Below are 17,440 nucleotides of genomic sequence, written 5' to 3'. Positions count from 1 at the left end.
TACATTTAGTGAAATTTCAAAGGATTTATGGTTACCTTTAAAAAAATTTGTTTTAGATTTTAAAAAAGTTGATTAATTTTGTAAAGCTATTTTGGTTTGCATGTAAAGAAAAGTACTCATCCAGGCAGTTGTAATATTGCAAAAAAGTTAAAACAAGAATAGTTGAAAGTGTAACTAACAAACCCCAGGTTATGACTTATTTAATCTCAAAAGTTCTTATTGGATGATTCTATAAAAAATATAGCAATCCCAATTTGTCCCTTAGAATATTCAAGAGATTTAAAAGTATTCGGGGGATGACCCCAGACTGCTTTGAAGATCTCTTGAAATATTTGAGTTCATTCTGAACTTATCATATTGTTCTATTAATCATCCCATGCTAAATAAATATTACCCCATTACTTGGTGAACATCGACATTTTAATTATCCCGAGGATAGGGTACTCAATTGGTCAGTTGATATTTCACTCAAAAATTATATAGGTGAATGCCCTTAAGGCAAGTTTCAGTCATTAAATATTTGATATCCACCACTAAAGTTGGGCTTGATGGTGTTAATCATAAATGACATTATTTTCTAAATCCCTTCAAAATAAGTTTTAAAATCGAGCTTAGATAACTACCAAGCCCCTTAATGAACCTAATGGGAGAAATATTGACAAATGTTAGAATTTTAATTTAGGTGATATGGATTCTGATTAAATAAAGTCAGATCATTTATTAATTGTGGACTTAATCATAAGTGGAACATCCTCTCTCTAATTTAAGCCCATCACTTGAGAATCATTTGATTTTGATCAACTTTAAAGTTCTGATAATTTAACAAGTTGTAATTTTACTCTTATCATGGGAAGGTGGCAAGTTTGTTCCTACCTTTTTCCCATTATGCTTTAATCATCCAAACTTGTTCTATTAGGATCAAAATTGCCCATTTCCCCTTTGATTAATCTTAAATTTTAATTAAGGGACCAAAATCCAAAATGACCACTTTACTTTTGAGGCTCTTCATCTCATAACTCATGAAGCAAAGTCCAAGTGACTTAGGAGATTTTTAGAGTACTCTACCCATAGGGTAATTAAAACATCAAGGGAGAAAAATGAGGTTTTTTTTTAATTTATTTTTAATTTAAATAATTATTTTAACCTAGAGAATTGGATTTTCAAAATTAGGTTATTTAAGCAACCAAAATAATATTTTTAGTTTATGACAAAAAGATTAGAGGTTCCCTTAGGTCAGAGAAAACACTTAGACAAAATGTTATGGTTTATTAAATTAAGTTTTAATATAATTTTGTAATTATTTATTGGTTTTTAATGATTTAATTAAATGGAAAAATATGTTTTAATTACCAAAAATTATTTTTACATTTTTATTAAACATCCCTGAGTCCAAAGAACTCAGAGAAATAAATTATATTTTATGATTTTTATTTATTTATTATAATTATTTTAATCACAAAATAAGGGAAGTATATTTTTAAGCCGTTCGGAAATTTATTTTTAACTTAGAAAAACTAGTAAATATATTTTTATGAGTGTCAAGTAATCAAGGAGCCATTAGGAACATTTTAAATTTTTTTTGTATTTTTGGAATTATTTAATTTTTTTTTAATTATTTTTAATTCAAAATAAAGTTCAAAAATCAAATATTTTATCAAAAATTACTTTTATTTTTCCTAATTGCTTTTAATCACAAGGAACTTAGAAAACTGCTTTTCATAATTTTCCTAAATATATTTAATTTAATATAATTTTTTTGTGCAAAAATACAATGTTTTCTTAGAACACCAACTTTAGTGCTTAAACTTAATCAAATAATTTTCAAATTTTTACAGTGGTTTAACATGATATTTACACACAAAAGGGATTTTATTTTGTTGATTTTTTATTTATATTTAATTTACATAAAGTAGTATAGGATATATGCACTTTATCGAATGTACAAATTTACAAAACTATTCAAACCATCATGACATTTTTCTTAAGCTTCTCTGGTAATAAGAAATCTACTAAAATTATTTTCATAATTTTATAAATGGTATTTTAGTTTATATAATTAAAATAAGCCAAAGTATCCATCCTAACTTCAACATTAGAGTTAGAAGCACAAAGAAGCTCTCTGATCTTGAAAAAATCAGAGAACAAAGTCTCTATCAAAAGGAATGAACCCAAAAAATTTCAAGCTATGGTGAGCAATGCTTGATCATAATGAATTAAAATACTCCTGAGAGTATTTAATTCATTAAAAATTGATGTGTCAACAAATAATTATCATTTTTATCCAAATTATTTTCCTCTGTTCACTAAGCAAGAGGGTATTTTTATTTTATTTTTATGATTTTTCTACACAAAGATATGATTTTTCAAAGCTCAGGCATTAAAATAAGTCAAAACCCCTTTATTTATCTTCTTATCCACATAGCGCCACCTCAACCTCTACCATTCTGAAGTCTCAATGTGACGCTCTGCCATTTAATGCCGCAAGCCATGTAGCGGCCTTGTCAGCCTGCCTTTTCATCCATCCATTCATCCGGCTCGATCTCATATGTCTGTTTAATAAATGCGTGATCAGACGGCTCTCCGTCATCGTCCCCAAGTGTCCAAACCCAAGAACCGTTCACGTTAAAACTTTAAGATCTTCGTCTAGAGTCAACCAAATCACATGGGGTTTGTTTTTAAACCTTTATCTACTCAAGACGCTTCTATCCATATGGTTAATCAAGCATGAAATCAAACCATTACAAATGAAGAATCAAAATAAGCTCTGCTTAGGTTTGAGGCTCAATACCTTTGTTTGACAGGGGAGGCCTCAATCAGATGGTTGTAGTAGCTTTAGATGGACCCAAAGAACCTCCAGAGGAGTTCTTAGACAATGGTGAAGTGTCTAGCTATGATTTCGATCAAGCTCGATTTCAGGTGTTAGTCTAGAGCTATGGTAGAGGATGTTTAGGATGGGGCTTTTGTGGGGAGTCAACTCCTCTTACTCTGGTGATGGTGTGGGCACAATTAATTAAAGTTTAGTGGATTGTGGAGGTGTAGAGAAATCTATTCTAGTTTGAGCTGAAATTTTGAGCTCAAAATTGGGCTCTCACAAGGAGAACCAGAGGGAAAAAATGGTGGGCTTGAGCTGAGGAGTTGTTGGAGAGTCTCTGGTGAGGTTTTAGCAGAGTTTCTCCAAGAATTTTAATGCTCTCCCCTTTGGCTGTGAAGGGGGCTATTTAAATAGAGGAGCTTAGGGTGGCCACCAGAGGCAATTGATGGATGCAAAACAGTGCTTACGTGGAGGGATGAAGAGCGTTAGTGGCCAATCAGACTTATCAAGCTTAGGTGAGTTTAAATTTGGGTTTTGTACAATGGTAGTTCCCTTGGGCTGCCTGTTTCTAGAGGAGGTGGTGGTGGCTAGCAAGGGTTTAGTCATTTCTTGGCTCAGGGATGTCAGCGGGTGGCTAATGATGGTTAACCCCTAATGGTATGGCATGATGGAAAGATAATTCAAGATTAGGCCAAAAATAGGATGAAATCCCTTAAATTAGGGGACCTTTGGTCCATAGATCCTCTATGGTGGTCTAGGTGAGTCTAGCCTGGTCACTAGGTTGTACTTGATCGTTGTAGAAGCTTTGGATTGATCAATTTGGCATGGCTTGGTCAATTTTGGTGCATGTGTTCAATTTGAGTCAAATTGGCATGAAGATGGATTTGGGTTGGGCTATCCATGACATTGTACTCAATTGATTGAGAAATTTTGTGTAAATGATTGTCATAAAAAGTTTAGAAAAAAATTAGAGTGGTTTTGAATTGATTTAGGAGTTCAATTTGGTGGTATTTGATCATTTAGTCAACTTAGGCATATTAGGTTGGACTTAGGTTTAGGTTAGGCTAAAGTTGGGATAATTCCAAATTGATGACTCAAAATGGTCTAGGGGGATGTTATAAATAGTTCTCAACATTAAGTGGGTGCTAATTTTGGGCTTAGGGCATTCAATTTGGTGGATTATGGGCACATGGCTAAATTGGGGCTAATTTGGGAATTTTGAATTTGGGTTGAAATTGAAGCCTTAAAAAGTCCAATTGATGGTTTAATTTGATGTCTAGGAATGTTATAGATGGTTTGAGATTCAAATTGGAGGAAGTTAGTGGGCTATAGGGTTCAATTGGGTGAGATTAGGCCATATGGTCAAAATTAGGGATTTTGGTTTGGATTGAAATTGGGTTCACAATGTGAGTCAATTGGAATTGGATTTGGTTTGAATTGAACTTTTTTCATGATGAATTTGAGTTTAGGATTGGAGTTGGAGAAGATTGAGATCAAATTGGTGGACATTTGGGGTGAATTAGGGTAATTGGGCCTTTAAGGGCAATTTGGGGCTTTTAGTCAAAGTTGGTCCAATTAGCCAAACTAGGTTCAGTCAAAGAGTCTAAATTTGTTTTGGGGGCATTTGAAATGATTTTGGGGTTTTTGGGAAAGTTTTGGCCACCAAGGGTATTTTGGTAATTTTGGCAATTTGAGGAGGGTATTTTGGTAATTTTTGTTCTTTGAGGAGATTTTAGGCAATTTGGGTGGTTTCAAATGGGTTGAGATGATTTTTGAACAAATTTGGGTATTTAGGGTGAAATTGGGAATTTTGTTCAAACTTAAGGTTTGGGGGTGTTTTGGTAAATTGGATTGATTTGGGGGGCAAAAGGCTAAGTTAGGTATTTCGGTGAAATTGCAGTTCCAACTAGCTTATTTAAGCTATGGATCAATGGAGTCTCCATTTGGGTCTTCTATGTACTGGTCTTATCTAAACACTAGCCTAGAGCTAGTGAGTTTAGGGGACCATCTACATGTGTATCCCGAAAGATCAATGGATCAAAGTCAACAAGTTTAGGTTCAGGGTTATGAGTGGGATGTAATGTGCAAGTGAGTGACAATGTATGCACCAACGTAAGATAAACACCAAAAGGGTTGACCCTAAGGCCAAACAATCCTATGGGGACTCCCCTTGAGTTACCCCATATTGGCCTCACCTGCTAAGTGCTATAGGTTAAGACCAACATGTGGAACTTCAAGTTGAGAAAGGAATAGTTTAGAGTTTCTAATGGTGAGGGTTCCTTTTCTTGTCTTCTAGGAATAGTCAACATGAAAGTCCTAGTCCTATGGCTAGACCTAGGCTACTAAAGAGGAAATTAGACCTCAACCAAAAGTGAAGTCAACAGGTTTTTACAAAGTGAGGAACACAAATTGACCACCATAGGCAAGACATGCCTCGGGTCACCCAAGCGAAACGAAAACCCAAGGAACCTCGCCATATGGCCTAAAGACCGCAGTGACTAAAAAATTTATAATGGGGGATGGATTCACCAAAATTGAGCCTTAGCCTCATTATGGGTCTCCCTAGCCCCACTAAACTCTAAAAACAAGCCCTAAACCATAATCTACCCTTTTGGACTCAAAATTTGATGTCACCTTGTGATGGTAAAAATCAATTAGGTCTACCCTTGTTTTGACCAAAATTGAACTAATTGACTGCACCAGGGGTTTCTCTAACCTCATTAAACCCTAATGTGTCCCTTAACCTCCAAGTTGAATGACACCCTTGGATGGTAACATTGATCAATTGAACATCTTACCATCCAATTAAACCTCACACCATATGGTCATGACAAGTATCATATGATGAATCCTCTTGTCCATATTGTCAACACCACGACCATGTGGTTATCCCCATGTCCATTTGGTCAACACCATGACCATGTGGTCAACATCATGACAATGTGGTCAACCAAACTCTTATGTGGTCAATCTCCATACATCATTTTATATTAATTAATTAATTAATTAATTTATTAAAAAAATATCATTTTATATTAATTAATTAATTAATTTATTTATTTATTAAAAAAAATATCATGATGAGCCTTGCCCAAGCCCAACGCTAACAGAAATCCAACCCATGGAGCCCATGCTCAAATCCACATGGCCCATTTCATTTCCTTGCACATCCATGATGAAAAACCATCTATTAGGACATTAATAACCCATTAAAAACCCATGGAACCGAGAGCTATTGTTCCTTCTGTCTTTCGGCTCTATTCAGCAGCTTATTTAGGTTCCTCATTGAGTACTGGTCAGCCTTATTTGTATCTTTGTTATCCCTTCCATGGATTTGTCCACTATTCCTTGAGCGGCAACAACCACTGCTGATTTCAGTCCTCCGTCATTATTTGTACCATTGACGGTCTTTTTAGCTTTTACCAGCTCTACATTTTTCTTGGTGGCCTGTTCTGGCCAAGCACCAAACACCCAAATAGGGTCTCATTCCTTACCCTGATCTTAACCAATGATGGACTGCAACGCATCAATATATAGCAGTTCCATGTGCACTATGTCAAAGTCAAAATGGATCCTCGCTCCTTTCTGCACGCACTTGCAGTCCAGGGCCAAGTACACACCGCTATGAACGGTGAAAACAAGTCTAGGGTCTGATATCTTCCTGCGAGAAACAAGAAACATCAACTCCACTGTCAATGGATCCTCGCTCCTTTCAATTCTGAATCGACTCATATATTAAATTATGTCTTAATACCTGTTTAAAAACTTTGAATCTTAACGTAACTCAACATGTTTAACGACTTTGAAACTTAATCTAATACTTCGATGATAAATGCAGATGACCTCTCTTGGGTATGTAATGATCAATATGTACTGTTGTTGTTTATTATACGTTGCAAGTGGAGTTGATGTTAAAATTTGAATTAACTAAATATTATTTTGGCTGAAGAAATTTTGAGTTTTTCCATACGAAAGTAAATTTTTTTTATTGCCATTTGCTCATTGAAATTTATCTTAAAATAAATTATAACACGCAAGACATTCAAATAATATCTTAATCATTGTTTCCTCATGGTGCTTTTAAGCTTAGGTTAGGTGTATATAAATATATATTCACACCACTTTCGTGAGTTTCATCTCCTTCGGCTTCTTTCCCTTTCAGCTGCAAGTAAAATCCAATAAGAGGAAGAAGAAGATGATGACTACGAAGCCAGAATTGCCATCCGTGTTCCGATGTCCTATTTCTTTAGAACTGATGGAAAACCCAGTCACAATCTCCACCGGCATCACCTACGATCGCCGCAGCATCGAGAAATGGCTTTTCACCTACAAAAAATCCACCTGCCCCGCCACCATGCAGCTCCTCTCCACCTTCGACCTCATTCCCAACCACACTCTTAAAAACCTGATCCTCTCATGGTGTACCCAGCACCAACATCTCTCCTCACTCCCTTCCCCTTCTTCGCCTTCCTCATCCCAAGTCCACCAACTAACCTCCATCTTCTCCACCATGGAGTCGTCCCCTTTTAAAGTCAACTACCTCAAAAAACTTCGCTCCTTCACCAGTGAAAACCACCCTGTCTTCATCTCCTCCGGCGGAATGGAAGCTCTCAGTTGCATAATCACCGACTGTACTGACTCCTCCGATTTCAACTCCTTCCGAGCTTGCGAGGAAGCGCTTGGAGTTCTCAACACCCTTCCTTTCGACTACGACGATGAGTCAGTGGAGCTTTTTTCAAAACCAGATAGTATCAATGCGATACTACTAATTCTTCAGCGTGGCAGCGCGGAGGCAAGGCTAAATGCTATAGCCCTCCTACAAAGGATTTCGAAGCTGAAGTCTTCTCTAACTGACCAGCTCCATCAGAACAACGACGCCTTCAAATCTCTTCTCGATCTCCTCTCCGATGATACTTCCTCTAGGCTGAGCTCAGCTTCCCTCGATCTCCTCTTAAACGCCTTGGAAAATTCCAAGTCAAATCGTCTTAAAGCCATCGAAGCAGGCGCTGTTCGCGTGTTAATCGAGCTTCTCCCGGATGCCGGAAGGCACAAAGGGCAGAGAACTCTGTTTCTTCTGAAAAGGTTGTGCGAGTGCGCGGAGGGGAGATCGGCGTTTGCGGATTACGGATTCGGAGTCGCGGCCGTTTCGAGCAAAATAACGGCGAGAGAGTTCGACGCGGAGACGAAGCTTGGTGTTAAAGTCTTGTGGTTAGTGTGTTGTTTTTTTCCGACGAAGAAAGTGGTTGATGATATGATGATTTGCGGGGCGGTGAAGAAGCTGTTGGGATTGATTCATGGGGATGATGGGCGGTCGACGACGAAGGAGAAGGCGTTGAAAATGATGAGGATGCATGGGGATGTGTGGAGACAGTCGCCTTGCTTTCCATGTGAGCTTAGGGCCTTGCAGTATTAATTGTTGGTTTTTGCCGAGGTTAATTTATGTTTGGAAAATATTATGATCGATTAAGCTAGATTGATCGTTATTGAGTGCATGCGCTATGTTATTAATTTTTACATTCCGACAAAAAAATTTACAAGTTAAATTGGTTTGAAATATTTTAAAGTTTTTTAATTAGATGTAAAATGAAGATAAAATAGGAACGTTGATTGAATTAAAGTATAAATAGGAGTGGATTAAACCAAAATCTTCAAAAATTTACTAATTTACATATTTAACACCTAATGATAAATTTTACATAAATGTCACTTTACCTAGGGTTATAAAGGAACCAAGGATTTGATAAGCTACTTGTGGCTCCGCTCAAAAAGATTTTGTTGACTTTGTTTAACTATTTGAACAATTTCGGATACCTTTATAAATTCTCAATTGTTAAATGAACGAACTTGAATAACTCCTTTCTAAATTCATATATGTTTAGGAACAATATATTTTAAAGCATTGTAACAAGCTCCTTTAAAAGCTCGACGGATAATTTGAGTTAATGTTCATGAATTAGCTTGATTAAAACATTGATTTAATAGTCATGGATAAGATGAGTTAAAGCTTAATTTAATGCTTATGAAAAAAACTCAATTAAAAATCAAATAAAACTAATTTATATTAATTTAAATTGTTTTTATATTAATAGTACATAAAATAAGTTTAATTGCTTACCTATTTAGTTGTCTATCAATTTTGAACATTTATATGCTAATTTTAGTAATTTACTTGGATGCTTGTTCATTTAAGCGCTCACATATTTTTATAAGTATAACAAGCAACTCATTTATAGTCTCAATTAAATATTTTTGATTAGAAATAAAATAGTTTAATTATATTACTTGATAGATTGTTTGATAAATCTCATTTAATTAGAAAATAAATAGAGCAATAGCTCTAATTTGAACTTGCTCTATAAATGTCAACATTTTGGATATATGTTAAGTAGGTCGATAATATATATTAGTATGCAAAAAAAAAGACTCATTTATCATTATAAGAAACAATCATGAACCATACTCAAACATTCAAAATGAAAAATGAAGCAAGCTTGAAGATTTTATCCAAGCAAGCCTGAAGAACATGAGCATAGATCCTTCCAATAGCCACCATAGGATCATAACAACAAGGCACATCCATGGCCTACACTTGAACATATGAACCTACAAAAAACTACAATAAAACGAGCTAAAACTGATGGCAAAACCAGCAATCTGAACTTACGTCGATAAAAATATCATATTTTTTGACGGGTTATGTGATGGATTATATCTGATTACATAACAACAAAAGTTGAATCCGCTTTTCAACATAAATTATTTTCGATAGTTTTTTATTATTACCGATGCGTTTTACTGTCGATTATAAGCAAGCCTCAAGAATATGTGCATAGATCTTTCAAATAACCACCATAGGATCATAACAACAAGGCACATCCTTGGCCTACACTTGAACATATGCAACTGCAAAAAATTACAATAAAAAGAGCTAAAACTGAGCGCAAAACCAACGGTTTGAACTTACGTCGATAAAAATATCATATTTTCTGACGGTTTATGTGATGAATTATATCTGATTACATAACAACAGGACTTGAAGCCGCTTTTCAACATAAATTATTTCTGATATTTTTTTATTATTACCGATCATTTTTACTGTCGGTTATAAGCAAGCAATTAATTACTTCTTTATGTTGTCAATTATTTAAGGACCTGCCATTTGGGAAGGTGTTAACTGACGATGTTAGTTAATAAGCAACGGTTGATATTACTGTTAATAACTGACGATTTGTATGTCATTTGTAAGCCGACATAAAGAATCATTTATACCCTTGAAATCGAGACGCTCCTGGTCCTGCCCTAATCCTCTCTCTCTCGGTCTCAATCTCTCCTCGTGCCATAATCCTCCCTTTCCCTCTCCTGGCAACTTCAGCGCCCCAGCAACCACAACTTCGGCGGCGACTTCAGCTCTGGCGACTTCACCTCTTCGACGCTCATACGTATGGAAAGCTGACCTTTTTGCTTTAGTTATGGATGCTCTTACTGGACATTTACATGAGGTTGTTCCTTATTATATGTTTTCTCGTTGATATCTTATACTGTTGGATTTATTGTGTTAAGTTTGCAAATATTATTCAATATTACAAAATACACATGACAGATACAATAGTAAATATGCAATTTAATCCCAACAAAAATAACTTTAGTGAAAATAGCTTTATTTCTAAAAATCATTAAACTGTCAAATCCCCTAAAAATAACGCAAGTATACGTATTGCTCAAGTAATAATAGAGCTCTAATGGAGTCCTAAATATCGAGCTCATAGAGAAGTTGAAAATGCCTTTAAGTAAATTCTTAAGATTATAATGTAAACTATATTTTTAAAATACAAAAGTGAAGTGTGAAATTCGAATATAAAATAATAGAGTGAATGCCAAAATAAAATGCAGTAAAAGATAAAGTTAATTAAACTAATTACTAAACTTTCAAAAGCAAACTTACGAAATCTAAATAAAGGTTTTGTGATGAAGAGTTAAAATTTAAGAAAATAACATTCCCCGTTACAATGAGTATATAGATTGTGAAGAAATCAAAATCTTTGAAAAAATATATATAAATTCTTTTGTGCCACATAAGAGTAATCCTATTCTTTACCGTCTTCCAAGTGCATAAAGAACATTGACTAATTAAGAGTTTGGTCCCTAATTTCGTGATTAGGCTGGGAGGATATTGGCTGCCACTCTAGGCTCCCACAACTCCCTCACCTAAGGGCTAACAATATCGCATTAGTTTCCAATCAATTGGACTAAATTGGGGATTTTACAATATCACCTTGAAATCTATAATTCTACTTCCAACAAAGTATTTTTCTCTATTTATTTACACTCAACTCCATAGATGGCATCCTCTCCCATGAAATGAAATGTGATTCTCTTTATGTTGTATAAATCAGATCCCTTCAGGAGCATATGTTTCTCAACACATTTTAACAATTCAATTGGTCAGATCAAAAAGTAAATGAAGATCAAATTTGAATCACCAAAAATTATTGACACTTAAAGCCGTATAAAACAAGATCAATTCTTCACAAAACCATATTTCAAAGTAGGGAGAAGAATATAGAAGACTACTTAGAATTCATGAGAAGGATACGACAAAACACAAATTTCATATATAAAAACAAGTTTAAAAAACAAAAGAAACAAATAACACAACTTATCTCACAATCCTTCCCAAGTAAATCCCTAGAATTTTTTTTACAAGCATTCTCAATCCTCTCTTAGAATTTTTTTTACAAGTAACACAACTTTCCCTCTCTTCTTAATTTCCTCGAAGAAAAACTCCAAGCACTTGAATTTCTCTCTCTATCTCTCTCTTTTTCCCCCTTTACACGCCACACCAGAAACTCTCTTCTAGCCCTAGACTTCCATCTCATTTATAAAAGCCTTCCTCCCTTCAAAAAGAATTCAAAATTCCTTCCTAAATTTTATCCAAAGTCAACCATTTTGAATTTAAAAGACATGTCCATTGATTCAAGAGACATATCTCTTCGTAAAAGAACCTTCCAAAGTTTTTAGATGCATTTAAATCACTCTAAGGAGTGTTTAGAACAAGTTTCCATTTAAAAATTTGCACAAAATTTGTCTTGAACCGCCTTAATCTGCAAAAGTTGTCTCTGGCGCATCTGACACCAGTTCTGGCGCCTCAGGCTCCAACTTGCTAAAGACAGCGTGTTCTGGGTTTTGGCACTTTAGGCGCCAAATCTGGTGCATATGGTGCCAACTCTCTGTTAAATGGCGTTTCAGGCGCATAAGACGCCAGAATACCAAAATTCGTTGTTTTGGCTCCAAATTTCATTATTTTTGCTACTTTTGCTCTAAATGCCTAAAATTGATATACCTGCAACAAAAATATGAAAATACTCTTTTTTAAAGTGCAATATTACCAAAAATAAACATAAAATGTATACTTAAAACAACACATTATTTTGGTGTATCAAAATTCCCTAAACTTAAATTTTACATGTCCTCCAATGACACTTTTACTACATAAAAGCATATGACTTAGGATAAAGATTAACTTTTAACTTCTATATTTTAGTTTAATAAATAAAATAATAAAATTTAAAAAAAACCATTAATAACTTAGATTCAAACTATATGCCCAAGAGTATTTAATAATCAAATTTAAAATTTCTGAATCTCTATCATTTCAAGAAAAATTGCAATTTGTCATGTCAAGGATACCTAGAACGTTCATATGAAAAATAACTTCATGAAATCTTTACTAATAATGCTACTACTACTCCAATACAAGTTTAAAAAATGTAATAAAGCCTTTTTCTTAAGTTGATTCAAGTGAAGCGAATTTTTTATTTGATATCTCCTTGAGCTTCTCCTTACTCATTTTTTTTTCTTTTTTTTTCCTTTTTCCTTTTAAGATCTTCTCAATCATTTTTTTTTCTCTTTCAAGTGAGGGTTACTATATGTGGATAACCTTTAAAAATTTTGAACTTCACTATCCTCTTTTGAAAGTTAAAACTCTTTACCTTTCTTCACTTTTTAAATTCATATTAGTTAGTAACTTTTTATAAAATTTCATTCTTTTCTTCTTATATGAAACTCTAAGATTCTTAATACTTCAAAAATATATTTTCCTTTACTTTAAGTAGAAAAACATAGTCTTTTCCTTTCATATCAAATATCTTTAACTTTAGAGTTGACCTTCATTATTAAAAACTTTTACCTAAATTTACCATAATATTCACAAAAATAAGTACAATCATGTAAAGTTAAATCTTAATATTTCAGGTCATTTTAAATTAATTTTAAAACTATGATTAATTGAGAAAAAATAAAATTTAGTTTATTTTTTTTTAAGAAATTTTTAAATATGTTATTTAAAAATATGTTAGTACAAAATTTAGTTTGTGAATGAAAACAGTAAATGCATAAAAATAAAAGCTAACCTGCAGAGGATTTCTGAGTATGAAAGTGGGCTTCGGTATACTGTTGATACCAACTTTATAAATACATATAGACTTTAAAGCATTAAATGAAACATAATGTATTTTAAAGGATTTGTTGTAAATCAAAACAGAAACAAATACTGAAAAATACCAAAAATGCAGAAAAAGTAAAAATCAACTGTTACTATTACAATTTAAGTCCACAACTTGAAATGAAGGTTTTTACTACAATTGTTTCAAATACAACTACATAACAACACAATAAAAATAACACATAAACAAATAAAACAAATAAACAAACTAGACTCCAAAGAATATCAATCCTCATTGCCTTCATTATCATCATCATCTTCTTCTTCTTCTTCTTCTTCTTCCTCATGAATAAAAGAATAAGGAGTGAATTTGGGGCAAGTTGGAAATTCCACATTGTATTAACTCCTAAGATATCTATCTATGGCTTCCTTAAAATCTATATCTTGTTGAACTCTCCTCTAATTATACTCTTCATTATAAGCATTTCTTGCTCCAATTTCTCCAATCTGATTCACCATATTAACTATATCCATTTATTGAATCATAATATTTTCAAGTAAAGCAGAGCAAGAAGTAGATGCCCCTGCAGCTGATGTAGAGGGTCAATCACTACCTCCACTCCTACACTCAACAATTGATTCAACTCTTTGAACCGTATGCTTCCCGATAGGATTTTGTTGCTGCAGCCTTTCCTCACTTCTATGGCACTCTATTCGTGATTGCTCACATAAAGTAAAAATCAGGACAGGGTAACGCAAACCACTAGCTATAATCCGAGTGTGATGAACTATGAGAGCACCAACATCTACTAACTTTATTTTCTGAATGCAAAATTTTAGCACAACTCTATCCTTCGTTAGTTCCCTCAGATGATTTGTTGGCAGTAATTTAGCAGAGATGAAGTGGTGTCATACCTTTGACTAAATAGTCATCATAGAAGTGAAGAAGTTAACATTCTTATTGTTTTTAATCTTCCATTCTCCTCTTCCATCAATCAAAAAAGAAATCACCTTATCCAGTGATGAATTAGTCATCACAAATGTAGCATATTTGCAATGGAATACATTTTCCAGCCTATGAAAAGCATTGATCCTTTCTCTAGAAAACTCAACTTGCTTAGCTCTCACAAGGATGTGATCGTCAGTGGTAAACCTCAAGTTGGCATAAGGCTTCCAATTCATAAGTACAATCGCTACAGCAACGAAGTAGCAAAACCTCTCCCAACTTTTGGCATTGATCAACCTCTCGATCTCGCTACCCGTGTTACCAAATGCACGTTCTTGGATCAATTTTCTTATTTCCATTTAAGTGTTATAATAATGTTGGGCTTTAAAATTGACAAATTTCCTAAAATTCAAAATCTCCTGTCAGCTTTCCTCTCTATACTTATGGAGCCATTAGAATTTCTAAGAAAATCTAAATACGAGATCCTTAAATCTTTTCCAGGCTTCATAAATTGATTCCCTTTTAAATTGAAAAAAAAGATGTAATACCATTTCTAAGCCTAGTAGTTTTTGAATGTGGGAAATATTTAGATAAAATTTTTTGTGAAAAGTCTCCCCAAGTTCTGATAGATCCAGGTGCTAATGAGTATAACCACATCATATCTTTAGCCCTTAGTGAAAATAGAAAAAGTCTAAGTTTGATGGCATCATTTAACATTCCATCATATTTAAAAGTAGCACACAATTCTAGAAAACTAGCAAAATGTAAATTAGGATTTTCAATTTGTGTTCCCCTAAACTGATTGTTTTGTACCATTTGGATAATGACAGGTTTAAGTTCACATGAAATGACAACTATAACATGGTTTTGTATACTCAAATGAATTTCATCTGCTGTAGGATTAACATAATCTCTTGAAGGTCTCTGGTGATGTTTATTAGCATTTCCAGCATTACACAAATTGCAAACCATTTTGCTAAAAAAATCTCTCTCTTTGTTATTTCATAATTTTCTAATAGTTCTTTTTAACTCAGAATCGTAAGGCACTAAATCTTCAGATCTTACACTACACATAAGTAAACACCATAAATAATTAAAATAAGCAAACACACTAAAATATAAAAATATTCAAACTAAACTACAAACAATTTTTTTTAAAATTTTTCATTTAAAATAAAAATATTTTAAATTATAAAATAACTTACTACTACTTTTCGTTACTTCCCGACAACGACGCCACAAAACTTGATGTGGGTGGATTGAATTTGTAAATTTTGCAAATATCTTTCAATATTACAAAATACACACGATTAATACAATAGTAAATATGAAATTTAATCCTAATAAAAATAACTTTATTGAAAATAGATTTATCTCTTAATAATCTTTAAACAGCCAAATCCCCCAAAAATAATGCAAGTATAAGTATTGCTCAAGTAATAATAGGGCTTTAATGAAGTCCTCGATATCGATCCCCCAGGGAAGTTAGAAATGCTTATAAGTAAATTCTTAAGATTATAATGTAAACTACAATTTTAAACTAAAAAAGTGAACTGTAAAATTCAAATATAAAGTAATAAAGTGAATGCTAAATAAAATGCAGAAAAAGACAAAATTAATTAAACTTATTACTAAACTTTCAAAAGCAAACTTAAAAAAACCAAACAAAGTTTTTGTGATGAAGAGTTGAAATTTAAGAAAGCATCCTTCGTCTTTATAATGAGTATATGGATTGTGAAAAAATTAATATCATTTAAAAAATATATATATAAATTGTTTTGTGCCAAATAGGAGTAATCCTATTCTTAAACCTCTTGAAAGTGCATAAGAAATATTGACTAATCCAAAGTTTGGTCCCTAATTTCATGGTTAACCTGGGAGGATACCGGCTAGCACTCTAAAGCTCCCACAACTCCCTCATCTAAGGGCTAACAATCTAAATTTAGTTTCTAATCAACTGGAGCAAATTGGGGATTTTAATATGATAGATTAAAATCTCCAATTCTGCATCCAACAAAGTATATTTCCCTATTTATTTGCACTCAACTCCATGGATGACATCCTTTCCCATGAAATCAAATGTGATTCTCCCCATGCTGTAGAAATCATAGCCCTTTCAAAACATATGTTTCTTAACACATTTTAACAATTCAATTGGCTAGATTGAAAATTAAATGAAGATGGGAGTTCAAATCATCACAAATTATTGACATTTAAAACTGTTTAAAATAAAATAAATTCTTCACAAAATCATATTTCAAAGTAGGGAGAAGGATAAATAACACTACTCAGAATTTAAGAGGAGGATACGAGAAAACACAAATTTCTTATATAAAAATAAGTTTACAAAATAAAAGAAATAATAGACACAACTTATCTCACAATCCTTCCCAAGAAAATCCATAGAAGTTCTCTTCAAGCCTTTTCATATTTACAAGCACTCTCAATTCTCTCTTAAAAGTGTAATGAAGAAGAAATCTGTCACCTTCCCTCTCCTCTTACAATCCTTGAAAACAATCTCCAAGCCCTTCACTTTCTCTCTCTCTTTCACCCCCTTACACACCACACCAAAACTGTCCTCAAGCCTTAAAAATTCTCTCTTTTATTAAAAGCTGCCTCCCTCCAAAAAGAATTCAAAATTTTCTCTTAATTTTTATCCAAAAGTCAACCCTTTTGAATTCAAAAGGCATGTCCATTGATCCAAGAGACATATCTTTTCATAAAAGAACCTTCTAAGGTGTCTAGATGGATTGGATCACTCCAAGGGGTATTCAAAACAGGTGTCTCTTTCAAAATTTGCACAAAATTTGTCCCAAACTGCCTTAATCCACATAAAGTCATCTCTGGCGCATCTGGTGCTAGTTCTGGAGCTTCATGTGCCAACTTGCTTCAGGCCATGTTGTTCTGGTTTCTGGCACTTCAAGCGCCAAATCTCGTGTATTTGGCGCTAGCTCTCTATTAAATGGCGCTTTTGGAGCCAATCTGGTGCATCAAGCTCCAGAATCCCAAAATTCGCTATTTTGGCTCAAAATTTTGTCCTTTTTGCTCTTTTGCTCAAAATGCCAAAAATTGATATAGCTGTAACAAAAACATGAAAATACCCTTCTTTAATGTGCTATATAACCAAAAATAAACATAAAATGTATACTTAAAAAAACATTTTATTTTTGTATATCAATGTCCATCTTGTAGATGAAACTTGGGTGGGGGGTGTTAAGTTTCAAGTAGGATTTAAGCTTTT

The 17,440-nt window shown here is 33.5% G+C and overlaps 1 protein-coding gene across 1 annotated transcript; it reads left to right on the top strand.

Annotated features, from left to right (window-relative positions):
* Window positions 1-6,948: 6,948 nt before the first annotated feature.
* LOC110038472 (E3 ubiquitin-protein ligase PUB23-like) lies at window positions 6,949-8,329 on the top strand. Its single transcript, XM_020743324.1, has one exon. The coding sequence runs from the start codon at window positions 7,008-7,010 to the stop codon at window positions 8,223-8,225; it is 1,218 nt and encodes a 405-aa protein (XP_020598983.1). The 5' UTR covers window positions 6,949-7,007; the 3' UTR covers window positions 8,226-8,329.
* The last annotated feature ends 9,111 nt before the right edge of the window (window positions 8,330-17,440 follow it).

This window comes from Phalaenopsis equestris, unplaced genomic scaffold, assembly GCF_001263595.1.
Source record: "Phalaenopsis equestris unplaced genomic scaffold, ASM126359v1 Scaffold232934, whole genome shotgun sequence".
Taxonomy (NCBI): Eukaryota; Viridiplantae; Streptophyta; class Magnoliopsida; order Asparagales; family Orchidaceae; genus Phalaenopsis; species Phalaenopsis equestris.
This window is presented reverse-complemented; position numbering and strand designations above follow the sequence as displayed.